Source organism: Carassius gibelio, chromosome B4 (assembly GCF_023724105.1).
Source record: "Carassius gibelio isolate Cgi1373 ecotype wild population from Czech Republic chromosome B4, carGib1.2-hapl.c, whole genome shotgun sequence".
NCBI classification, from domain to species: domain Eukaryota; kingdom Metazoa; phylum Chordata; class Actinopteri; order Cypriniformes; family Cyprinidae; genus Carassius; species Carassius gibelio.
The window spans coordinates 2,314,270-2,340,879 of record NC_068399.1 but is presented as its reverse complement, the minus strand read 5'-3'; the positions used below and the strand labels follow the sequence as shown (position 1 = coordinate 2,340,879).

The following is a 26,610-nucleotide window of genomic DNA, read 5'->3' as shown; positions in this document are numbered from 1 at the left end:
TGATTTAGTAAAGTCAAACTGCAGATGGTGAAGCTGCGTCTGTTAGCAGAGTCCCGCGCGCTGTGAGGCGGAGCAGATGACAGAGGATTCCTCTTGGTCTTAAAGCCTTCTTCAAACACCCACGATCACAAATAACAATGAACTTCTTAAAATAATGATTCATTATCTATAGATATTTTGTTATTATCATTATGGTCTTGTGAAAATAATAATATGGGCTGCGAGAAAGTAATGAATAAAAAGAGTAGTGCTGCTGAGTGCAGGCATGTTTCAACTCGATAACATAAAAACACATTGTTCCTAAAAAACAGATCGAATTCAGTTCAGCTGGAGGGGGTTGGGTTTTTTGGGTTAGTTCTGTATAGCTTGTGGGGGTGGAGATGAAGGTGTGAATCTCTTGCTCTTTCATATGGACAGTGTTTTATGAGGGTTTCAAAGTTGCTTAGCAGGTTTAGGACTCGTTGTGGTCTGCCCCCATGTAAGATTCCTCTAGTTCTAGTCATTATTCAACTAATCAGACGTTTATGTTAAATTTACATAATCAAGTCTTAAAATATTCCGCATTCAAGTATATGCATTAATTTTGCCACAAAGCACATACAGAAGTAGCCTAATAATTGTGAAAACTGAGGCATTTTAATTATTTATTAATAAACAAATGTTTTCTTGTCGGCTGCAAGATGAAATTCACAGTGCTGGCTTTCTCCATTTAGAAAAATGGAACATTCACAGATTACACAATGCTTTCGTTTTCATTTAAAAGACATTTCAAGCTTTCTGTAGATATATTTTTAATGTACGTGAGACACCACAATTTTAAGTAAATTCATTATCAAGAAAAAATTTAAGTGATGAGAGGGCGCCTCCCTGTCATTAATGCGCATTAATAAATTTTGCACAAACACTTGAATATGAATATTAATTCACATTTTGCATATGCATTACAATGTAATTTTTTTTTACATGGAATTATCCAAAATAAAACCAAGATTTGTAATGAAGATAAAACAATTAAGAATAAATGCTGCACATCCAGCATCACCAGGGTCGTAGCTGGGGTTAGCGAGGCACCAGTGCAGGTTGTACCAGTGGGCCCTGTCTGAATGTGTTTAATTTGTATGTTCGTTCTGTTTATTTGTTTGTGCTATTTACACAGTGTTTAAGTTTTTTCAAGTTTGAAAGTGTCCAGGTACAGAAACCAAATAATTAAATGTAAAATAGCACTGTAAAAAATTAAATATACAGTCAAACCAAAATGTATAATACTCACTTACATACATTAATTAATAGTGTCCTGCACGTACTACTAAAAAAAAAAAATCTATATTTCTTTTTCATTTTTTCATTTTTCTTTCATTGGATTGACATTTCAGCAGATAGTAGCTAAATTAGGCGCGGCCACTTTATGAGACAATGAATACATCCAATACACATACGATTTTTTTTTCTCAACTGTTTACTTTCATTTAAGACATAACCAACAGTTTTTTCGGACATATTTTCCAAGATGGGTATTTTCACATATTTTTTATGTATTTGTCGCTACAAGATCGTGTCACATGGTTCGTGAACAGTTCCTGGTTCATATCTGCTCACAACAACACTGAAACACCTCTGTATACACGAAATATCCGAATAATAAACCCACGATTACGATAGAAAAGCTTGGTATGAGATTTTCTTGAGATCTGGGGCATTTTATAAAATATAAAAAAAAATGTACATCGGAAATGCTAACTTGTGCAGCTATGAAAAAGGCTACAAATAGCATATTTTTACAATAGTAAACGACCAAATTCCACCCCTGATCGCTAAAGGAAGTTATTATAAAGACTCGATCGGGGTTTAAAGTGAGTTTTGTATAAAAGTGTACTAATAATTTCATAAATTGTCTGATGTAGCTTGATGCTAACGTAGCTCTAATGCTACTAATAGCAGGTGCTTTTCTTCTTCATAATGCATTTTTGTCTCAATAATTCACTTAAGGTCGTAAGAAAATGTTTTGTTGTATTTTTATAGTAAGACTTTTGATAAATAAGGGCTAAATGCAAAGAGAGACTGAAGTGAGATCGCTGCTTTGTTGCTTTGTAAAGCCTGAAAAACCACAATCAATGCTAATAAAGGTGGAATAAAAACAAAAGAATAATGATAAAAGAATAATGCGGATAATGTGTCGTACCTGGCGGAGGTGTGAAAGACTCGTTTGGTGAGAACAAAACAATGAATCGGGGAGTTTTGCAAAGCCAACACACACAAAATACACAGAAGAGTTTACATGTGTGATCTTACAGAGATGACAAGGGTCATAAATCAATCTGATTAGCCTTCTCTAAAAACCACACATGACATGGCCTTAGAAAATATTTCATAAAACTCACAGTTTTACATATTAGATTATGAAATTTCTAATGAAGTTTTGAAAGACTTGTGGCTTTAGCTACACTCTATTTCTAAACTCATATCTTACATCAACACATTTTTAAATACATTTAAAAAATATGTTTTTAATATTTTTATTTTTGTTTTTATGTTTGAGCTTATATATCTCTATTATCATAACAGTCTGAGTGATTCTGATTCCTGAACAGTAAACTTTAAAGTGTCAGCTTTGGGAACAAAGGTTGATTATGTATCTAGTCAGAAAGAATCATGAGCAGAAACCTTTTTATTTTGGGTATGTCATTTCTGTCTACATGCCAAAAAAGGAGGTGCCTAGAAAGGGGTTAACAACAATTTCCCTCCACGCTCAGAGCATTTAATAATCACTCTACTGCTCGCTGACTGATACCAGAAACACTGTTCTGCATTCCTCCTTGGATGAAGTATTTCAGTGTATTTCAAAATACATTATTCATTATTGGGAAAGCGACTGCATATGAATGTGCTAAATCTGTTTAAATAATGCTTTAACCTGAAAATATTCAGTAAAAGGAACAGACAAACTCCTTGAGAACTACCCTGGTACTTCCCACTCGGTTATTGCCGTCATTATAACCTTCTGATCTGAGAGATCCAATTGTGACCAATCACGGAAAGTAGGGACACAAGTCGGTTCTGGGGCATTTTGAGTTATTCGCAGATTCTGAAACTGTAGTCTCCAAGCTTTCCAACGATGTGTTACACATGGAAATCTGATAATATTTGGAGAAGTTGTGGCCATTTGAAGGTAGTTACTCAAAAAAGCTAAAAAAACTGAAAATAGCCTCTAAAGATTGTACAGTTCTCACCTGTTCTCACTGCTGGGAGTGACAATAGGGCTCATTTACATCTCATTTAGATAAGCCATACCCCCTGTAAAGCTCCCCCTGTAAAGCTACATGGTTGCATAGCAACCAACTTAATGTGGGGACACATTTCGAGTGAGAGCAAGGTTACATCGTGTTACCTTGTAAAATGCATTGTTACAGTTTTCATGTGTCAAAGACAACCATGCAAAAAGCTTTTTTTGCATTTATTTTTGGCCATATGACAGAGGTCTGATATTCTATTCGTCATATTTCTGTTTTGCATAAAACTGAAGAATATTCGGTACATCCTATACTTTATTCTAAAATGAGCTGATATTAACTTTTGCATGGATTTTATTGAAAAGAGCTTAAGCTCATGTAACCAGACATTTCACAGTGCATCTGTGAAATGCTGAGGTAACGTAGTAGTTTTGTGCACGCGTGAACACCATGGCAACGTACAACAAAAATTACCTCACGCGGGAAACACTTAACGTAACGCGTAAATGCAAGTAACTAACGTAAGGTCTAAACATGGACTAAACATGAGATAATGAGTATGTGTTCTTAGAATGAACACAAAACGACAAACTTTGATGTTAATAAAAACTCACCCCATAAGAAACAGAAAAGGGAGAGAGAGAGAGAGAGAGAGAGCGCAAGACAGCGCTCGTGTAGTTTGAAGACTGTGAGTGTGCGAACGCACGTGAAACTTTGGTGTTTCACCCTTTTTCTATCGTGTTTAATGATTTTGATTAATATGCACAAGGGAGAGAGAGAGCAAGAAGTGCTCGTGTTGTTTGAAGACTGTTGAGTTTGTTGGGGCTCTCTCTCGTACGCGCCCTGTCAGGCCCAGCAGTCATTCTATTCTACATCACTCACCGATCAAATAAGGCTTTGACAGCCGCCAAAAAAAAAGATCAATGCAGAAAAACCCCTGGAATGGTTATATAACGTTGGACAGAATGCTGATCCGGCCATCACGTATATTCAACGCACATAAGGTAAACGTTTTGCAAACGTTTTTTAGAGATTTAAAAACAGGTCGATGAATCGATGTGCATATTTTGCATCGACGTATTTTTTGCGTCGACGTCATCGATGACGATGTTGGAGTCAGTAGGTGACTGGGTTGATCTGTCGTTCTATCAGGGATGGTCCTATGTACCTCAGGCTTAAATTTCTACAGGGCTGTCGTAATCGGATGTCCCATGTGGATAGCTAGGGGTGTGACGGTTAGTATATAACCGTGAGACCGGCGGTTATAGTTGAACACCGTCATTAGAACTCTATAACCGCCAAAACCGTGTCATTAAAATATTTTTTACAAACATTTTTTATCAAAAATTATTTTCATTTTTTAGATAGGATCATAAGATGCGCAATATATTGGGAGATATGGTTTTTACCACTTTATGAAGTTTTGTAAATCGTCAGACATGATATTTACCACTTCATAAAATGTTGCTTTGTAGAAAACCTTTCTTAAAAACGAATTTCGTTTTGTACAAATTTTATCTTAATTTTAATAAATGTTTCATCAACCAATTGCATGTATTTTAATAAATAAAAAGCAAATATAGCAGACAATGATAACCGTGACATGGAAGCACCAGCGCGCCGCGTTCACTTGCACTGCACTGTGAACTAGAGCACATCTCATCGTAAATGAAACTCAGCGTAGGCCTATGCTTCATACATTAGAATTAAATATCTTTGCCGCATCCTTTCTAGAACAGACAATGGCTTTTTTTGCGGCTCGCATCGGCAAAGCATTGCATCGCAAAACAATCAGCGGATGGCGGGCGGGTGCGGCTTTGAAATTTGCTCGAAAAACGTTGGTGCGGATGATGAGTTTTGTGACCGATCTCCTTAATAAACGGAGGTCTGAAATCTCTGCTCCTTTACCGATCAGAGTGGCGCTGATACGGAGTTAACCCGCTATCTCCAAGAACAACCAATTGACTCTACGGCAGATCCACTACAACCCCCCCCCCCCCGGCGGTTATGTAATGAACCGTTACTTTTGACTCAAAGCCAACACACACAAAATACACAGAAGAGTTTACATGTGTGATCTTACAGAGATGACAAGGGTCATAAATCAATCTGATTAGCCTTCTCTAAAAACCACACATGACATGGCCTTAGAAAATATTTCATAAAACTCACAGTTTTACATATTAGATTATGAAATTTCTAATGAAGTTTTGAAAGACTTGTGGCTTTAGCTACACTCTATTTCTAAACTCATATCTTACATCAACACATTTTTAAATACATTTAAAAAATATGTTTTTAATATTTTTATTTTTGTTTTTATGTTTGAGCTTATATATCTCTATTATCATAACAGTCTGAGTGATTCTGATTCCTGAACAGTAAACTTTAAAGTGTCAGCTTTGGGAACAAAGGTTGATTATGTATCTAGTCAGAAAGAATCATGAGCAGAAACCTTTTTATTTTGGGTATGTCATTTCTGTCTACATGCCAAAAAAGGAGGTGCCTAGAAAGGGGTTAACAACAATTTCCCTCCACGCTCAGAGCATTTAATAATCACTCTACTGCTCGCTGACTGATACCAGAAACACTGTTCTGCATTCCTCCTTGGATGAAGTATTTCAGTGTATTTCAAAATACATTATTCATTATTGGGAAAGCGACTGCATATGAATGTGCTAAATCTGTTTAAATAATGCTTTAACCTGAAAATATTCAGTAAAAGGAACAGACAAACTCCTTGAGAACTACCCTGGTACTTCCCACTCGGTTATTGCCGTCATTATAACCTTCTGATCTGAGAGATCCAATTGTGACCAATCACGGAAAGTAGGGACACAAGTCGGTTCTGGGGCATTTTGAGTTATTCGCAGATTCTGAAACTGTAGTCTCCAAGCTTTCCAACGATGTGTTACACATGGAAATCTGATAATATTTGGAGAAGTTGTGGCCATTTGAAGGTAGTTACTCAAAAAAGCTAAAAAAACTGAAAATAGCCTCTAAAGATTGTACAGTTCTCACCTGTTCTCACTGCTGGGAGTGACAATAGGGCTCATTTACATCTCATTTAGATAAGCCATACCCCCTGTAAAGCTCCCCCTGTAAAGCTACATGGTTGCATAGCAACCAACTTAATGTGGGGACACATTTCGAGTGAGAGCAAGGTTACATCGTGTTACCTTGTAAAATGCATTGTTACAGTTTTCATGTGTCAAAGACAACCATGCAAAAAGCTTTTTTTGCATTTATTTTTGGCCATATGACAGAGGTCTGATATTCTATTCGTCATATTTCTGTTTTGCATAAAACTGAAGAATATTCGGTACATCCTATACTTTATTCTAAAATGAGCTGATATTAACTTTTGCATGGATTTTATTGAAAAGAGCTTAAGCTCATGTAACCAGACATTTCACAGTGCATCTGTGAAATGCTGAGGTAACGTAGTAGTTTTGTGCACGCGTGAACACCATGGCAACGTACAACAAAAATTACCTCACGCGGGAAACACTTAACGTAACGCGTAAATGCAAGTAACTAACGTAAGGTCTAAACATGGACTAAACATGAGATAATGAGTATGTGTTCTTAGAATGAACACAAAACGACAAACTTTGATGTTAATAAAAACTCACCCCATAAGAAACAGAAAAGGGAGAGAGAGAGAGAGAGAGAGAGCGCAAGACAGCGCTCGTGTAGTTTGAAGACTGTGAGTGTGCGAACGCACGTGAAACTTTGGTGTTTCACCCTTTTTCTATCGTGTTTAATGATTTTGATTAATATGCACAAGGGAGAGAGAGAGCAAGAAGTGCTCGTGTTGTTTGAAGACTGTTGAGTTTGTTGGGGCTCTCTCTCGTACGCGCCCTGTCAGGCCCAGCAGTCATTCTATTCTACATCACTCACCGATCAAATAAGGCTTTGACAGCCGCCAAAAAAAAAGATCAATGCAGAAAAACCCCTGGAATGGTTATATAACGTTGGACAGAATGCTGATCCGGCCATCACGTATATTCAACGCACATAAGGTAAACGTTTTGCAAACGTTTTTTAGAGATTTAAAAACAGGTCGATGAATCGATGTGCATATTTTGCATCGACGTATTTTTTGCGTCGACGTCATCGATGACGATGTTGGAGTCAGTAGGTGACTGGGTTGATCTGTCGTTCTATCAGGGATGGTCCTATGTACCTCAGGCTTAAATTTCTACAGGGCTGTCGTAATCGGATGTCCCATGTGGATAGCTAGGGGTGTGACGGTTAGTATATAACCGTGAGACCGGCGGTTATAGTTGAACACCGTCATTAGAACTCTATAACCGCCAAAACCGTGTCATTAAAATATTTTTTACAAACATTTTTTATCAAAAATTATTTTCATTTTTTAGATAGGATCATAAGATGCGCAATATATTGGGAGATATGGTTTTTACCACTTTATGAAGTTTTGTAAATCGTCAGACATGATATTTACCACTTCATAAAATGTTGCTTTGTAGAAAACCTTTCTTAAAAACGAATTTCGTTTTGTACAAATTTTATCTTAATTTTAATAAATGTTTCATCAACCAATTGCATGTATTTTAATAAATAAAAAGCAAATATAGCAGACAATGATAACCGTGACATGGAAGCACCAGCGCGCCGCGTTCACTTGCACTGCACTGTGAACTAGAGCACATCTCATCGTAAATGAAACTCAGCGTAGGCCTATGCTTCATACATTAGAATTAAATATCTTTGCCGCATCCTTTCTAGAACAGACAATGGCTTTTTTTGCGGCTCGCATCGGCAAAGCATTGCATCGCAAAACAATCAGCGGATGGCGGGCGGGTGCGGCTTTGAAATTTGCTCGAAAAACGTTGGTGCGGATGATGAGTTTTGTGACCGATCTCCTTAATAAACGGAGGTCTGAAATCTCTGCTCCTTTACCGATCAGAGTGGCGCTGATACGGAGTTAACCCGCTATCTCCAAGAACAACCAATTGACTCTACGGCAGATCCACTACAACCCCCCCCCCCCCCGGCGGTTATGTAATGAACCGTTACTTTTGACTCACGGCATAACCGTCATCACCAAATCTGAAACCGGCACACCCCTATGGATAGCCATACCAGTTGGCCAGGCTGGTAGGTAGGTGTTTGCTGATGGTGATGGCGGTTTACAGCCTGTTGAAAGTGGTGGTGCGTCTGGTTCCAGACTCTCTCGCTTTTTCAGAACCAGGTGTTCACTGCGAGAACATCAGACGGTTCCCCCGACCATGGGAAAAGGGGAGGTTGATAACCGAGAATACATTGGAACAGAGTTAGGTTGGTAGATGTTTGTCGGAGGGAATTTTGGGCATATTAGGCCCACACTAAGTACCTGTTCCAAAGATTTTGGTTGCGGTGGCAAAAGGTCCTGAGGAAGTGGCTGATGTCCTGGATCTTGCATTCCGTTTGCCTGTGGGTGGTAGACGGAAGTGAGACTTACTGTGACGTTGAGAAGAGCAAGGGAGGATCTCCAAACCCTCGAGATGAACTGAGGCCCCCTGTCCGAAACAATGTCTTCTGGAATGCCAAAATTATGAAATATGATTAAACAGAAGTTCCGCTGTTTTCAAAGAATCTATCTATGGCCACAAGGATGCAGGTATGACGATTATTCAGACACAGATATCTTCCCTTGACATAGATGCAACAACTGCTCACTGACCGAAGAGTCTCCACCCGGACGCCCAAACACTTCTTTGAAGTGACTGATGAAACTCTGAAACGATGAGGTGACCGCTGTGTCCTGAAACCACAGTGCTTCCGCCCATCTCAAAGCAGCCCCGGATAACTGCTGGATAATGAATGATATCTTTGATCTTACAGTGGGGTACTGATGTGCATGTTGCTCCAGTGCGAGAGAGCATTGTAACAGAAATCCATTGCAGTCCTCTTCCTGGCCAGAGAAGGGCGCTGGTCGAGAGATTGTGTTCGCGAGGTACACCAGTGTTGGAGCGGTGTTTGCGGAAGTGCCGTCCTCAGGCTGTGCTGAATTCATGTCGGTGTTGGTCAAGCTTTCTGTCAGGATGTACACTGGAGACAGAGGTAATATAATTAAACACAGTGTTTTATTTAAACAAGAGTTCGTGAGAGGTGAATTTCAGGTGTGGGTTCTGTGGAGTTCATTTCGGTGAAATACAGGTGAGTTCCTCAATTGTCGAGACGTCAAAGCCACACAATTCTGGGACACTAATACTTGTCTCTTTTGCTTTAGAGGCAAGGCCACTTCCCCGAGAGTCTTAAGAGGACACAGGAGATATTGAAGCTCGTAAAGAATTCAGGTAGCTGATTTGTCACAGGCGTCCTGGAGACAGGTGAACAAAGACACACATGTTAACTTCTCAAAAGGTAAGTATACGTTAATTCTGGGGATCTTCTGAAGTCGAGGTGAGCTGGAGACAAGATCCTTAGGTTGATTCCTGTTGGATGCTTGACGGTGGACTGGTGCTGAGGTGAGTGCTTTATAGTGCCATGCTGAGGGTGATCAGGTGCTGGTGATTAATCCTGAGGGGAATGTGAGCGTTGTGGATTGGCTGGGACCGTGTCTGCCTGGTCCCTGACACAGGACTGTAACATAACCCATAAATAAAGGCACGTCAAGTCTACTCCGGACCCAAGTGGTGTGATCCAACAACAAAAGACGACAGAACCCAGTGATGGATACACTGGACACGATCCCCATCAGTGAACTGTTGCTCGATCTGTTTAATGACGAAATGTACTGACCTTGCTTTCAGATGATTTGACACTGTAGTGTGATGTCATTAAGTTCAGACAGACAATCAGTGTACAAACAAATGTCAAGTTATCCGTCAAAATAAAGGACAGGTAACAAATAACAAAAATGCATGTTGTTTTATTAAAGGAATTTTAAAATATAAATTAAAATATAGGCATAATATATGAAAATACTGACATTTTGCATATTAATCCATGTAGCCTACCCCCCTACCACTTTTAATGCTCCGATGCAAAGTAAACCACAATTTCTTTTGAATAATATAACACATAATTCATATAAAATAAATAATACTGCGCACATGTTTAATGTGTCAAATCTAAAATATGGTTAAATACCATGTAGCTTAGTGAAAATATAAGCACAGGCTCAGGAACAGGCTTGCCAATTATGTTGCTTAAATTTGTTCTAAGAAATGTACATAACTTCATAAATACCAAACTTTAATTTATGAATATTACATATTAAATATTAAATATTTTAACCAGTGTTTTTAATTTTCCCTGAGTGAAGCCATCAAATGTTACACATCAGCGAGGCAAAACTGACGTCTATTTGCGAAAATGTGCTTTGATGCGCTTGTTTGATAACTTGTGGTTAAAGCGCCACTCAGCAGTCAAAATCTGCAAATGTACTTTACAGACGGCGGGGCGGGGCGGCGGTAAAAGGGGCGTTTTGGATGTCTACCTACTGTATGTGAGCAGAGTGCAGAGTGGAGTGCTGTGATTTTGACTGGATCAAGAGCGCTCCACCACTGCTCCATCACAAGTACAATTCATGCCAACAGCCCATAATATAACTGCATATTTAGCAAGAATTCACATGTTAACATTTATCTATAGCTTGATACAGATGGATCTCTGAGATCAGAAGATTATAAAGATGGCAATAACCGAGCGGGAAGTTATATGTTAGTTCTCTCAATGATTTTGTCTGTTCCTTTTACTGAATACATTAACAATTAACGTATAATGTCAATGACTCCTTATATTGTAAATGATCAATAAACTACTTCTGAAATGCCAGATAAAAACATTAAACAGAAGAGTGCTTTTTAAGACTTGTGTACTGTACAATTTGATGTTAATGGTGAATATAAAGTTGATGACATACCTTATACATTACCGTTGAATTACAGTAATTGCAGTTAGGGTATGGCTGTATAACAAAATATACTGAAAGAATAATAATTGAAATGCCTGCGGTTATCGTACTGAAAATGTTCATTCCCAGTGAAGCTTTCACCTATAGGCAGAAAAAAAACACAAAACAGATTAATAAATTAGCAAGAGCTTTAAAACATTGTGTTAATATTTTAAATGTACATAGATCAAAGATGAAATGTGTTTCAAGCACTAAAAACATAAAAGTGTAATACAGCTTTAAATTTAGTTTCTCTCCACATACAACTTCATATTTTGCTGAACAAAAAACAATGACTATCATGCATTTTTTGGTATAATTTATGTTTTTCTGTGTCTAGCATCTGGAATTGTTCGTCTATCCCCTCTGATATTTGTGCTTTGCTTTGGTTGGGTGTAAATAAAGACTGACTTCACCGATTCTCCTACATCTCCTCGCTCCTCACTCTGTCACAGTAGCAGCAGCATCGTGACATACATTTAAGGATTAAATGGAAAATTTTTTTTCTGAAAATTACTCAAAAATGCAGATTGTATCATTATTATTATTGCGCCACCTAGTGTTGTGTGTCTGAATAGAGACATGTTTGAGACCTTCCTGACAAGTTTGGGGTCATTAAATGTGGATGTTGCGTTCAGGACGTAAATATAAATTTATGAATTATGGTCATTGATGCCCATATATTTTAGAGCAGAAGAAATATGAGAAGAAATCAGTATAAACCAGTCTAGAAAATCAGTACAAACACAACAGGACACTATTTCTGTACTTCCAGCTGGAGCTTAGACCCCAAAAATAATAAGTTTTGTGTACATACCAAACACAAACTGGAGTGAGACTTAATTTTGTTTTCTGCAGCAATGCAGAGTGAACCTGAGATAATGTACTGAGAAGAGAGAGAAAGAACAAAATTGAGGCTTGAGTTGAAATATGTAGCTTGTTTTTTAAAAGACAGAAAACTTAATTGTATAGTGGTTTCTTACAATGAGAGCTCCCCAGTAAGTAACACCAGTATAGACAAAGATGGATTCAACATAAAGTGTAGACACAATGCCAAACAGGAAAGTCATCACACCGATCATTATCTGGACCGTCTGTGGGGCACAAAAAGAAGTGTGAGTAGCATGAGAGTCTTTCATAAAGCGGGAAAATATTAAATATACAATATGGCTGCCGTAGTTATGGACTTATGATTGTACTAAAAAAATATCCCCAAAAATATATTTAGCAAGTGTGGAATTATCATTGTATGAATTGATTGCATTTCTTTATATTTTTTGATAGTTTGCAACTCCTTAATCTTCTCCATGACTGATCCACTGTAAACTTTACTATTTTACTCTGTAAGTGATAAACCTGATCTTATACTGTACTGGTGTGTTTCCTGCACTACCACCAAGACAATTCACAAGTCACATTCTTCAATAAATATTGTGTATATTTTGTTAAGGGATAGTTCACCCAAAAATGAAAATTTGATATTTATCTTTACTGTTGCAGTCTGTCAGTCCAATGATGTAAGTGGATGGGAATCACAGTTTTGGGAGTCATAAAACGTACATAAAACCAAATGAAACCCTTTGGCTCGTGACGATACATTGATGTGTAAAGACAAAAACGATCATTCTGTGCAAGAAACTGAACAGTATTTATATAGTTTTATATATTTTATATACTTCTTTTTGCTTAACCGCAGACTTATAAGTGCATTACTACCACCTATATCTCAAATGGACCATTGACACTCCTAATTCAGACTGTAGATAGAGTGTCAATGGTCCATTTGAGAGATAGGTGGTGGGGATGCACTTATAAGTCTGCAATCCACCATAAAGCAAGAAGAAGATGATGCCTCACATGCAATGTATCACGAGCCGAAGGGTTTAATTTGGTTTTGTTTGTGTATGTTTTATGACCACTTACATTATAGGACTGACAGCCTGCAACAGTTTGAGTTAAAAATCTCAGTTTGTGTTCAACTGTAGAAACAAAGTCACCTACATCTTGGATGCCCTGGGGGTAAGCAGATAAACAAAACAATTTTTGAACTATTCCTTAAATGTGTGCACCGCTCCTTGTTTAGAATTTATTCATGTATTTATTTGCTTACCTCACAATGACATGTACAAATGAAAAATATTTATATATGTGACCCTGGACCACAAAACCAGTTTTACATTTTTTGAAACTGAGATTTATACATCACCTGAAAGCTGAATAAATAATCTTTACATTTATGTATGGTTTGTTAGAATAGGACAACATCTGGAATCTGAGATGCAAAAAAATCGAAATATTGAGAAAATGAAGTTTTGATATATTTATGGTAGGAAATTTACTAAAATATCTTCATGGAACATGATCTTTACTTAATATCCTAATGATTTTTGCGTGAAAGAAAAATCTGTAATTTGATTTGGGATTCTTAGCCTATCTAACAAAACTGTATCTTATCTCTAATTAGGAAAACTTAAATTGCATTATCAAGCTCGACAATCCAGTCACTGGTCTGTTGCCAAGCAACCAACACTGCGCTAGCTGCTGATGAGGTAAATAAAATAATGGAAGCTACTTCACTTTGAAAATTGCCTTTTGCAAAAAAACATAAGGCATTAGTAATTTGCACTATAACCGGTAATGCTCTGTGACGATTTGTTGGTCTCTATAATGCTGGTTGCAGTTCCTGTCCTAACTGAAATATTAGATTAGATTAGATTAGATTCAACTTTATTGTCATTATGCAGAGTACAAGTACAGAGCTAATGAAATGCAGTTAGCATCTAACCAGAAGTGCAAGAATATAGTGTTTTATATACATAAAAGTGCAGAGTAAGTAAAGCTATGATATACAGAATGTACAGTGGAGTTGCTATATACAGTAGTGAGCAGAGTATATACAGAGTATAAATATGAATGCAATGTAGATATTGTATGTACATTATGAACAGAGCAATGAAGGATTATATATACATTATGAATAGCAGGAACGTGAGAACAGTGGTAATAAATACAGTTGAATGAGTGTGCAAAGTATTGTTGAACAATCTATTATATGCAAAATAACAGTAGTGCAATGATTTTTTTGTAGAAATAGTCTACTGTGCTTGTACAGTAACCACTTAGACAGTTTATAGTGTAATGGATTTAACCATGTGCAGTCTGTGCAAAATATGAGTAGTGCAATACATGTATGTAAAGTACTGTGACCAGTGCAGTAAAAGAGCAGGTGCAGGTTAGATAGGTGGTGTGGCATTCAGAAGTGTCACAGCCTCTGGGAAGAAGCTCTTCCTGAGCCTACTAGTTCGAGAGCGTAGGCTCCTGTAACGCTTGCCGGATGGAAGGAGGGTGAAAAGTCCATGGTTAGGGTGAGAGGCATCCTTGATGATGTTTCTTGCCCTGCCCAGACAGCGCTTCTGATAAAATATGTTAAATATATTGCGCAGTCTGTAATTACTTATTAGTTCTACCAGAAAGACTAAGGAGGTGAAGATGAAATGCAAAAGTATTTATTTACAAACCCAATACAAAAAGAACTAAATTATTTTGGCGTAGGCCCCATCTGTAGCTTGAATCAGACGTTGTAGATTCCGGCTATTCCTATCAAAGACCAAGGCAGGGCGGAGCATACCCCAGAAAGAGAATAGAAAATTAAATACCCACCAGATGAAGTACTTCTTACGAGATCCTAGAACATATGGACAAAAGAAACAATAAGATTTAATCGTCAAAATTAAAGTGATTATTAAAGCATTTACAAATGCCAGACAATGATAGGGGCCACTGCAGACCAGTAAGTCATAGAGACCATGATAGGCCGGATAGAGCCACGATAATCCAGACAGTGATAGAGGCCAGATAGGCCATAATGAGAGTTAACCATGATTAGTCTCCCGTAGCCAGACCTTCAGACTGAAGGCCCGCCCATGAGGACGTTTGACAGACATGTCAAGCAACCAATCACGGTTCGTTTTGTTCATAGTCACGTTTCAAGGTGTTGAAATGTCACCACAATAACATACTGGTGTGTAAAACTTTGACATTAAACATTCCATGCCATGAACTTTAAATAATTTCACATACTTTTAAAAATCCAGTGTTTAGCTTATCCTGATAAGCTCTCACAGCTTTAAACAAGGGGACCTTCTTTTGTAGGGGGGTTTGGCACCAAGGTAATCTTTGTTTCCAGCAGAACATTAAGGAACGTGACATGTCTCGCAGAACTCCTGTAGAATTTAACCAATCCGATGACAACTTAAACCCTCCTTAAGTGTTGCCATTTTTATGTCCGATATGCTTCAGACATCACGCCCATGGACCGTTGGCTAAATGTCTCTGCGAGACATGTCACAGTGGGATGGGTCCCGGCGGGCCTTAAAGAAAAGCCACGAAGGCCGCAGAGAGAAGGCCTAGCTAAGCCACAGATGGAGATGCCCAAATGGGCCATAGTGAGAAAGCCACCGAACCGAACCCAAGGCTTGCGCTATGCTGGTCTACGTCACGCGGCCGTTGATTGTGTGAAGGTGTTTCTTGTCATGATTCTGCCCTCGTGTCCTTGATTTTCACCCTAGTCTTGAGGCAGGATCATGACAGACCCGTGTTTTGTGTACAAGTACATGGCCTTGCCTTTGGGCCATGTGCTTGTGTTGTCTCGTTCCCTTGCCCCGCCCCCCTTGTTATCCTAGTCGTGTCGTGATTGCTATCTGTGCCACCTGTCGTATCTTAATTGTTCCCCTATTTAGATCTCCTAGTGTGCTCTGTCTTGCGTCGGTTCATTGTGATTGTACCTCATATGTGATTGTTCCTTTGAGATTGTTCCACATTTGTGATTGTTCCTGAAGAAGTGTTTGTATTACCGTGAGTGTTTGTTTGTAGTTAGTGTTAAGAGTTTGTTTGTCATGTCAATCCTGTCCTGTTAAGTCGTTTAGTTTCTGCCCTAGTCGTTGTTTTCCCCCTCGTGGGTTTTGTTTTTCCCTTTTTGTACTAAATAAATCCTGTGTGTTGTGATCCCTGTCTGCACTTGAGTTCCTCCCTTGCCAACCTTGACAGAATGAACCGACCACCAAGGAACTCAGCAGGCAGGAGGGCCTCCGAGCTTCAGCGACAGGCGGAGTTCCGGAGGCAGTGCTGGATGTCATCCCCCACCGACAGGAAGGGGGTCACCCTCCCATACTTGCCCGAGGGGGAGTGGATCCTCCAAAATTATGCCCGGCTGTGGGAGAACCTCTCCCAGGAGGAGCCACAGAGGTCCCCTCCACCTACCCAGCTGCCAACGATTCCAGAGGGTCGTGTCCTGGCCGTGGCAACCCTGGGGGATCAGGCAAGTACCTCCCAGAATCCTGAGGCACCTCCCACTACCTTCAGTCTCCCCAACAAGCGAGGGAGACTGTTTTCGTGGGAGTCAGCCTCGGAATCGTCGGTGTCAGAGTCCGCCCTGCCTGAGACCGAACTTCCCCAACCCGTCTCTGTCCCTGCTGTGACCTCTGCACCGCGGCCTAGGAGGAAGAGGAGGAAGAAGGGGTCTCCCGGTTCTGTGACTCTGTCTCCTCCTGCAGCGGTGAGCGTGCCCGAGCCAGCAGCGGTGAGCGTGCCCGAGCCAGCAGCGGTGAGCGCTGGCGTGCCCGAGCCAGCAGCGGTGACCCTTGAACCCAAACCGGCAAATAAGAGAACTGTTTTCAAGTCTGCAGTCGTGAGGGCGGAGGAGAGAGCCGCGGCCGACTCTGCAGCAGAAACTCTACTACAGTCTGTCTCATCTCGTAAGGAGATGCCGGTTATGATAGCTGCTAAAGCCTTGTCTGATTATTTGTCTCGTCTTGTCCAGATCCTAGAAGTCCCCGCCAGTCCTGTCTTGTCCCCAGACCCTGTCCCCAGAAATCCAGAGTGTCCAGCCGTTGTCTCCCCGTGTCCTGTTATTCCCCCGTGCCCAGTAGATGTTGTCTCCCCGTGCCCAGTAGATGTTGTCTCCCCGTGCCCAGTAGATGTTGTTTCTCCGTGTCCAGTAGATGTTGTCCCCCCGTGTCCCGTTGATGTTGTCCCTCCGTGTCCCGTTGATATCGTCGAGTGTCCAGCTGTTGTCTCCCCGTGTCCTGTTGTCCCCCCGTGTCCAGTAGATGTTGTCTCCTCGTGTCCTGTTGTCCCCCTGCGTCCCGTAGATGTCGTCTCCCCGCGTCCCGTAGATGTCGTCTCCCCGCGTCCCGTAAGTGTTGCCCCGCGTCCTGTTTCTGCTCCTGTCATGTCCTCTGTCAGTTGTCCCGAGACCCCTCCCCACCTCTCACCACCCAGACCTGCCCGGACCCTTCGTCGTCAGCCTTCGTCCCGTCCTCCTAAGACTCCTGATCCACCCACCCACCCTGGTCTGTCCCCTATGAACTTTGTGGTCCCGCCTCCTCCCCTTCCTTGTTTGTTTTTTTTTATTTGTCACCCTAACCCTGCCGTTGTGTATTCATGTTTGCCGTTGTTGTTATTTGTCATGTCTTGTTGGTTTGTGTCTGTGTCCCAGTCTGTCATGTCAGTCATGTCCCGTGTTTGATGTTCCCTTGAGGAGCGTCTGGAAGCCGCTCCTTAAGGGAGGGGTTCTGTCATGATTCTGCCCTCGTGTCCCTGATTTTTCCCTAGTCTTGAGGCAGGATCATGACAGACCCGTGTTTTGTGTACAAGTACATGGCCTTGCCTTTGGGCCATGTGCTTGTGTTGTCTCGTTCCCTTGCCCCGCCCCCCTTGTTATCCTAGTCGTGTCGTGATTGCTATCTGTGTCACCTGTCGTGTCTTAATTGTTCCCCTATTTAGATCTCCTAGTGTGCTCTGTCTTGCGTCGGTTCATTGTGATTGTACCTCATTTGTGATTGTTCCACATTTGTGATTGTGATTGTTCCTGAAGAAGTGTTTGTATTACCGTGAGTGTTTGTTTGTAGTTAGTGTTATGAGTTTGTTTGTCATGTCAATCCTGTCCTGTTAAGTCGTTTAGTTTCTGCCCTAGTCGTTGTTTTCCCCCTCGTGGGTTTTGTTTTTCCCTTTTTGTACTAAATAAATCCTGTGTGTTGTGATCCCTGTCTGCACTTGAGTTCCTCCCTTGCCAACCCTGACATTTCTTACATATATAATTTTCATATAGTAAATCAAAATCACACAAAGAATGCCGTCTTTTCCTCCAAAAATCATCATGATTATATATATATACACATTTTACAACAGGTCAGTAAACAAGTTAATTAAAAGACTTGCGTTTTAGATACCATATTGCCTGTTTTTGCTCTATTTTTACAACAAAAAATAATTCCAAACATAGCCACCAAAGCACAGTTTTGCATCTCTGAGCAACATGACTGTTTAGTTCCTGAATTAATCAACCGTTTAAATGATTCGGGTTCAATCGCAATGTCTCACTTATTAACAGTGACTTGCTGACACATACTGGCCATTTTAAGTTCACAATTAAAGTATCTTTTGATTTTTTTTTTTTAATTTATTTCTTCTCATTTCAAATGAGTATTCAACATTTTATGTCTTGTACATCAAAAATTATTCATGCATTTGTAACTGCAGGTTAAATGCATTCTTGTCCTGCACTAAACAGTGTGTAAATACATCTAAATGCCACTTCAGATGAAGCTTCTGCATTTCGTCTGCATTGAAAAGATGAGTTTGTTGATACTGATTTGCCTGGTAACAGCCCAAATGTCTTATTATTCTAAATAACTGATTTCTTTAATTAAAAACAACTAGTTTGAGATTAATAGGCCTATCCCAGGGGTGTCAAACTCAGTTCCTGGAGGGCCGTAACCCTGCAGAGTTTAGTTCTAACCCTGCTCCAGCACACATATCATGTAGTTTTCAAATAAGCCTAAATGATTAAATTAGCTGGATCAGGTTTGTTTAATTAGGGTTATATCTAAACTGTGCAGGACTGTGGCCCTCCAGGAACTGAGTCTGAGACCCCATTTTTGCCTCCCCATCACTGTTAAAATGTAACTAAGTAATTTTTACTCTGAGTAAATTTTAAACAAGCTACTTTTTACTTTTACTTGAGTAGATTTTTAGACTGGTACTTTTACTTGTACTTAAGTAAAATTTCATTCATGTAATGGTACTTTTACTTGAGTAGAATATTTTTGTACTCTTTCCACCTCTGTTATTTAATTGTTTAGTAATAAACTGGTGTTTTCTGTGTTGCTGCAAAGATGAAGTTGACGATGCAGACTCACCATGAACGCCAGAGAAAAAAAGCATTTCATATGGATTACATCATCAAAGAGTAGCCCGTTTATTTTGGTTTGAATATTTTCGTTTAAAAGACATTTCAAGCTTTCTGTAATATATAGCCTATATTTCTCAAATCTGTAAGGCGTGAAAGTGAAAGTGAAGTGACATTCAGCCAAGTATGGTGATCCATACTCAGAATTTGTGCTCTGCATTTAACCCATCCGAAATGCACACACACAGAGCAGTGAACACACACACACACTGTGAGCACTCACCCGGAGCAGTGGGCAGCCATTTATGCTGCGGCGCCCGGGGAGCAGTTGGGGGTTCAATGCCTTGCTCAAAGGCACCTAAGTCGTGGTATTGAAGGTGGAGAGAGAACTGTACATGCACTCCCCCCACCCACAATTCCGTCCGGCCCGGGACTAGAACTCACAACCCTTCGATTGGGAGTCCTACCCTCTAACCATTAGGCCACGACTTCCCACGACAGGCACACGCTGAGTTTAGTTCATATGCAATGCAAGTGATCCTGCCGACGCCTTATTACATTGTCTGCTAGGCTATATATTTGCTTCTTATTTATTAAATATGGCCAACTGATTGATAAAACATTGATCAAAATTAAGATACAATTTATACAAAACGAAAATCTTTTAAAAAGAGTTTTCTATAAAACAAAACTTAATGAAGTCATCAAAATCATGTTTCATCCTTGCATAATGTCGGATTCGGCCGAATCTTAAACAGTGGATTCGGTATTTGGCCGAACCCCAACAATCTGGATTCAGTGCATCCCTAGTACTAACACCATTAATTGCATATAGATAACCTTAAGGACAGCTTGATATTCCTTGAGGTGTTTAGTGATTCAGGTCTAATGTGGGATTCAAATGCGGAGGATGAACATCTTCCCAATAGCTTGATATCTGATGATTGTACTCGAGTTCAACATCATTAGTGGCTGGTGTATAGAAGCGGTGACAGACCACAGCTTCTAAACGTGACTACATGGAGCTGAACCAGTTGCAGAGACAAAGACCCCGATAGGCCGTGAGAGAACGGCTACAAGAGGCCGTAGAGAGTATAGCTGCTAAGACCGTGACGGAATCCTGCGAGAGGTGGTGAAAGAGTAGATGTAATGAATAGGTGTGACGCCACCACCAGCAGCATTTGCTTAATTTACCTAAAACACACGCATTACATTATGTTGATTTCTACATTTCTATAAACTGTGATGTGAAAGCCTTGTGTGTAGATGATCACGATAGGCCATTGTATGTGAAAAACCATGATAAACTGGACGTGGGGAGCATGTGATAAGTAGTCACCACCAGTAGTTTCCTAAGAGTATTATACTGTACCTTGAGCATTACGTGTCTGATCTTGATGGACATCCAATGAGAACGATCATGTACATAGCAGCCTGATGGGAGATTACAGGAATTCTGAACCACCGCATTGAGTAAGAAAGGTGACTAGTTTAGGTTAATTGATAGAGCTAAAATTAGGGTTCTAGCAGCGGCATAAGAGCATATACCCAGATACAATTCTTAAGTCTAGACTCCTGCGCACGCTTGATAAAACTCCATCTAACTGCCAGAACCCGCAGAGGAAACCTACCCCCCCCCCAAAAAAAAAAATAGAAAACGAGCCAGATCAGCATGACCATAAAAAGATATACACAATTTCAAGCGAAGTCCGAGGTAGGCTGTGACATGTGAAGGCCACAATAGGCCAAACTTCATAAACAGTAATGGACAAATTAGCTGATGATCACCATAGCAGAGTTATGCAAGTGCCTCAACAGTCCGTGTAATGTGAAGGCAGCAACAGCCAGGTAAGACCAAACAAGTCTCGATTATAACTTAAAGTCCGGGTGAAATCAAAATTGACTTTACTAGCACACATGGCTAGTCTTGATGTAAACAATCTGTTTACGTTCATGCTTTTATTCAGAGGACGCTGGTGCAGAAATATGCAGCAAGGACCTCTTTGCAGAAATGGTCTTTGCAACAGAAGATTCAAGTTGCAATACTTACCCCATTCCAGTACAAGGCATTCAGCAATTATTGTAGATAGATGCAAATGAAAATGACTGAATAAAAAAAGTCAAAATCATATGATTAAGACAAAAAATACTTTACGGTGTGCTAGACATCGCATTTTTTTTTCAGAAAGGAATAATGTGAGCAACAATCTTTATCAGTAGGCTATAAAGAATGTAAACCTTTAATAACAGCCGGCAGCCATATCACCCTGGAGACCAAGACCGGTTGCCCACTGAAGCTAAGCAGGGCTGAGACTGGTCAGTACCTGGATGGGAGACCTCCTGAGAAAACTAGGTTGCTGCTGGAAGAGGTGCTAGTGAGGCCAGCAGGGGGTGCTCACCCTGTGGTCTGTGTGGGTCCTAGCACTATACTGTCAACAAGCACCGTCCTTTGGATGAGACGTTAAACCGAGGTCCTGACTCTCTGTGGTCATTAAAAATCCCAGGATGTCTTTCGAAAAGAGTAAAGTTGTGACCTCTGCATCTTGGCCAGATTCACCCATTGGCCTCTGACCATCATGGCCTCCTAACAATCCCCATATCCACTGATTGGCTTCATCACTCCGTCTCCTCTCCACCAGTAAGCTGGTGTGTGGTGGGCGTTCTGGCGCACTATGGCTGCCGTCGCATCATCCTGGTGGATGAGGAGATACCCCCTGACTATGTAAGCGCTTTGAGTGTCTAGAAAAGCGCTATATAAATGTAAGGAATTATTATTATTAACAAGCTTCAAAATGCCTCATTGCAAATGAGTTGTTCCAAACATTGAATGTATAAGTTTGATTAACATCTTGATCCTGCAGTGATAGTCTGCTAGATAAATAATCACGCAACACCAAGTGCTTCATCTTAAACGTTTGAGTAAATAACCTTGCACAGAATAAAATTTATGCCCAAGAGCATAAACCAAAACTGATGCTGATGAAGTGATGAAGGCGATGCCGAAGGAGACCGTCAGCCTTGTTTCCGACTGCAGGCTCGGAGAGACTTCATGCATGCAGGTTCACGTGAGTGTACAAATGAAATATTTTGTTGATATAGACCCAAGCAGTGCCGACGTGACAGCTCGGAAAGCACCGGCGTTGCCACGTGGCAAAACTGGAAAGCACTTGGAACTCCGCCAATGTTTCCTGCTCTGCCGAGAAAACTCAGTAGCCTTGTATCATCCAACACTACCAAAAACATTCACTGCGACACCAGAGCAAAGCTAACTATCTAATGTGCATCTTGAGAGGAATGTCAAACTCGCAATAGTTTGCAGAAGACGAACTTAACTATATGCAAGTAACCCAGGGAAAGCCAGGCAATAAGTCAAGTGACTTTTTGAGCAAAAACTTTGCGGCAGTATCTGCAAACACAATGAAGTGTGAGTACAGGGCTTTTATATTCTTCGTGTTAAGTGCCGGTTGACTAGATCTAATTGTAATGTGACATGGCATTAAGTCTTCCTAGTAGAACTTGCACTGACGTTTCGATTGTTTTGTCATGTAACAAATCTTCAGGGTCCTGCAAGAGTCCTTCTACCATTAAACATCTCTGTTCTTCATTTTTTATTATTAATGAATGTAATACCATTGGTAGACATCACATTTGTAAGCAGTTTTTCCGTTAGCTTTCAAATAGAAGTTAGTTCAGCTGTGGGGTTGTCCTAAAGTTAAGACAGGATTTTTAAAAGTTAAGATAATACACTTAGGAAATGCTGTTTTGTAATAGCTTTTGTTCTAAATGTGGTCCTAGCTGAAATTACCATGGTTACCAAACAGATAAGATACGATTTTAAAATTAGGACCTTTCTGTAATGTGCCCCCAGGATCATATATTTGAGTTTATGAGACATTTCTCACCCCAAGGGCTTTCGGTTGTCCTTTCAGAAATGCCTGAAGTCCTTGAAGAGGTGAAGCTCCCGTCATCTGTTGTGCATAACTAGGCTCAGGAGCATTTGGGTCCATCATCACCGGTGCTGTTTGTGTTGCTGGTTGCAGCTGAATGATGAGCGTTGAAGAGTTCATGGGTATGACAGTGTTGGACATCCTGGTTTCCCTATCTCAATTTAACCTGTACGGAATCATAGTAAAACAAAACATATAACGTATATGATTATGAAGAAGCTCAACAACTCATGGTTAATTTAATCTACAACATTTACTGTAAGGAATTTAGCAGATGCTCTTTCCAAAGACACTTATAAGACAGATTCATAAATACCATTTGACTTTTTCTATATTACTGTATAAATATGACCCATGAATCAATAACTGCAGGTAATGTTTCTTGTAACTGCTGTTCAGTCCTGCACAATGACTTGTAATAGTTTTATCCCATTTCTCAGTACAAAACCACTTCAGCGCTGTGATGTTGCTGGGTTTTCTCCTATAAACGGCTTGCTTCAGCTCCTTTTTACAACATTTCAATTGGATTAAGATCTGGACTTTGACTCAGACATTCACAAACATTATTAACTTTAGAGGTTTTCGCATCATGTAGGAACTAGCCAGCAGGATTGTTCCTGGAGAACCAATCTGTTTTCCTGGTTGCATTCACAACGGCAGCAAGAACTATTAAGCAGTAAATAACAACGTCTTTATTCGCTGCATTTACAAACATTAACCGGTGAATCACGGATGCCATGATCAGAGCTGTGTTTTTTTGGTTTCATGATAACGGAGATGAAATGTAAACAAGCAAAAAATTGGGCTGTTATCGCTGTTTTTCAGGTTTGTGGAGTAAATATGTTTACTTTTTTATGTTTACAGAGGTCACAATACAGGAAACGGGGTGATAATAGTTTAAACGATCCAACAATACATTAGTGGTAATCAACAATCATATACCTAAATCACCCCTTATGTGGCATTGCTACAACTCTTCTAATTTAAACCTTATTTAAACATTTAATTCTTTTCTCATGTAGCCCTCTAGTTTGTCCACATAATCTTTTTTTGTAATAAAAAATCAGAAGTGTTGTACTTGCATTCTGCCATGCATACTATGACTATTACTATTTTTACTGATAACTCTCATTTATACTGTAATTTTTGATGACTGAAGTCAATGGTAAATTTCATATAGACATCAGCTGTATCAGTGATACTTGCCTTTAGTCATAAAAAAGATGCCACTAAACAAATATAAAAAATATACTGTCTTTATGTTGTTTGTACATTAATTTGAATATTGCATGTGAAATTATTGCAATATAATATTTAAAAAAACTTCAATGTTAGGTGAGATTAATCTTGATTTATTTCAGAAAAAAATTGATTAATTAGTTACATATATACATATGTGTGGGAGTGTGTGTGTGTGTTTGTATATATATATATCATATCGGTTGCGTACGTAACCCTCGTTTCCTGATGGAGGAAATGGAGACGTTGTGTCGAATGACATATGGGGTCTCACTTGGGAGGCCAATCATCTCTGAGTTTAAAAGAAAATGCCAAAGAAGATTGGCTACTGGATTTTACATAGCTGAGCCACTACCCGTGCCTACACGTATAAATAGGCGACAGGTGCATCCAATCATTCAGGTTTTACACTGAGGAGCTGAGAATGTGTCCCGGCAACAGTGAATGGTTCAAGGTTGGGGACATGGGAGCGATGCAATGCCTCCTCATTCTCACCCATGATGCCCCCTTTCGCTGGCGCCACTCTCCTGTGCAGGATGCACTGTATGGCCCCAGTCTGCTGTTGTACTGCAGGGAACTGCTGGGCACAGCCCTCGACAGTGTCGCCGCACAGGCCAGCCTGGCCACTTTGTCAACGTCTCTCATCTCAACCAGGTTGAACCAGAGATGGCACTACTGGACCACCAGAGTGGAGATCGCCTTTCCGAGGGACTGCGTGGTGACTTCTGTCACCTGGAAGGGTGAGGTCAGTCACCGAGCGCAACTCCTGCGTCAACCTCGGGTTGGGCCAAGCCTTTTGCATTTGTTAACCTGTTAGCCAGCACCCCCCATTATGGGACTCACAGCTGAAGTGCTCTACCTAACTTATAATTGTAACAGTTTCCCACTTCAGTGTGTTACAAACATTAACTTGACCCCGGTCTCAACACCTATCACAAGCGGTCTATTTAAATTCCCATTCTGCGCCTCTTCCATCGCATCGCTGCTTTCAACTAACCGGCATCGCTGCCAGCAAACTTATGGCTACATGTTCATTTACATCAGCAATGAAAAACTGCTACTCTTAGCACAAGTGATCTGTATTTCATTACTCACCATGTCCGATCAGGAATCAACCGACGAACAGGTTCAGCTTTTACTAGAAAATGCCAGCGAAAATTTTGATACGGATAATCCTCCAACTCTACGCAGGAGTTCGCGACTGGCCAATAAATCACCTCCTCCGCTTATAGCAGAATGGCCTGCTGAAAAAAATCATCATGACGCTGTACAGTCATAACATCCAGCCACCTCTAGGAATCAACCACGAAGAACTCTTCCAATTCTTCCTGGAAACCTGCTCAGAAAAGCCTGCGACCCCTTCAACTTCAACTCCATCAGGTCCCAGGAAAGCCATTGCCAAACGCAGGCACTGCTCCTGTTCCACTAATCCACCGGTTCTGAGGAAAAGGACAGAAAGATCCGGCAACAGCGCACCGCTCCAGTCTACAGAAGACCCTGTGCTGTCAGCTCATCAAAGCATTAAAACTTCCCTTACGAGCTTAGACGCCAGGATCAAGGCTTTGGAAAACCAGCCCTCCTCTTCTTCGTCGACGCCCGCTGCCACGACTCCCGCGGATGCTGCTGTCTTCACATCTACCATGGGACAAGTTGATCCTCTACAGCGCAGGTCTCTAGACACAGCCCGCCCAGCGCCCACTACCGGATCCCCCTTTTTTCCACCAGCTGCTGCTATCTCTTCCCAGCTGCACGCCCAGATCCTCGCAGGTAATGATATTAATTTGGTGAAAATCCTGCTAAGCTCAGAGGGCCAAGATAAATGCATTGTAGACTGTGGAGACATTTCTTTACTGTTAAAAGACAATGATCAACGGCTGTCAAATTGTCTAACTATGCCTGAGTTCAATGTAGCTTTTGGAGTCGTTAGAGACGTAATCTGTGAAGTGTATCCGCTGCGCAGGGCTGAATTAGACTCCTATTTAGCTATCATTTCAGATCTTGCTATGACTTATGGTGGGACTCTATTCTACGAGTACCATAAATCTTTCTCAGCTAAGGCAGCTATGTACATTCAGCGCGAAGTGTATCCGTTGCGCAGGG

The 26,610-nt window shown here is 40.5% G+C and overlaps 2 protein-coding genes across 3 annotated transcripts in view; both read right to left on the bottom strand.

Annotated features, from left to right (window-relative positions):
* LOC127956064 (membrane-spanning 4-domains subfamily A member 4A) overlaps positions 1-26,610 on the bottom strand; it is a 287,000-nt gene that overhangs the window by 6,271 nt on the left and 254,119 nt on the right. Inside the window, exons 2-5 of the mRNA XM_052553834.1 lie at positions 23,227-23,437; positions 12,120-12,230; positions 11,954-12,022; positions 11,107-11,238 (exon numbers count right to left, since the gene is read on the bottom strand). Of these exons, the coding sequence (XP_052409794.1) occupies positions 11,107-11,238; positions 11,954-12,022; positions 12,120-12,230; positions 23,227-23,412 (498 nt within the window). The 5' untranslated portion in view covers positions 23,413-23,437. The remainder of the gene's footprint in view (positions 1-11,106; positions 11,239-11,953; positions 12,023-12,119; positions 12,231-23,226; positions 23,438-26,610) is intronic.
* Positions 1-26,610, bottom strand: part of LOC127956069 (membrane-spanning 4-domains subfamily A member 4A) — a 149,398-nt gene that overhangs the window by 111,883 nt on the left and 10,905 nt on the right. The window lies entirely within an intron of this gene.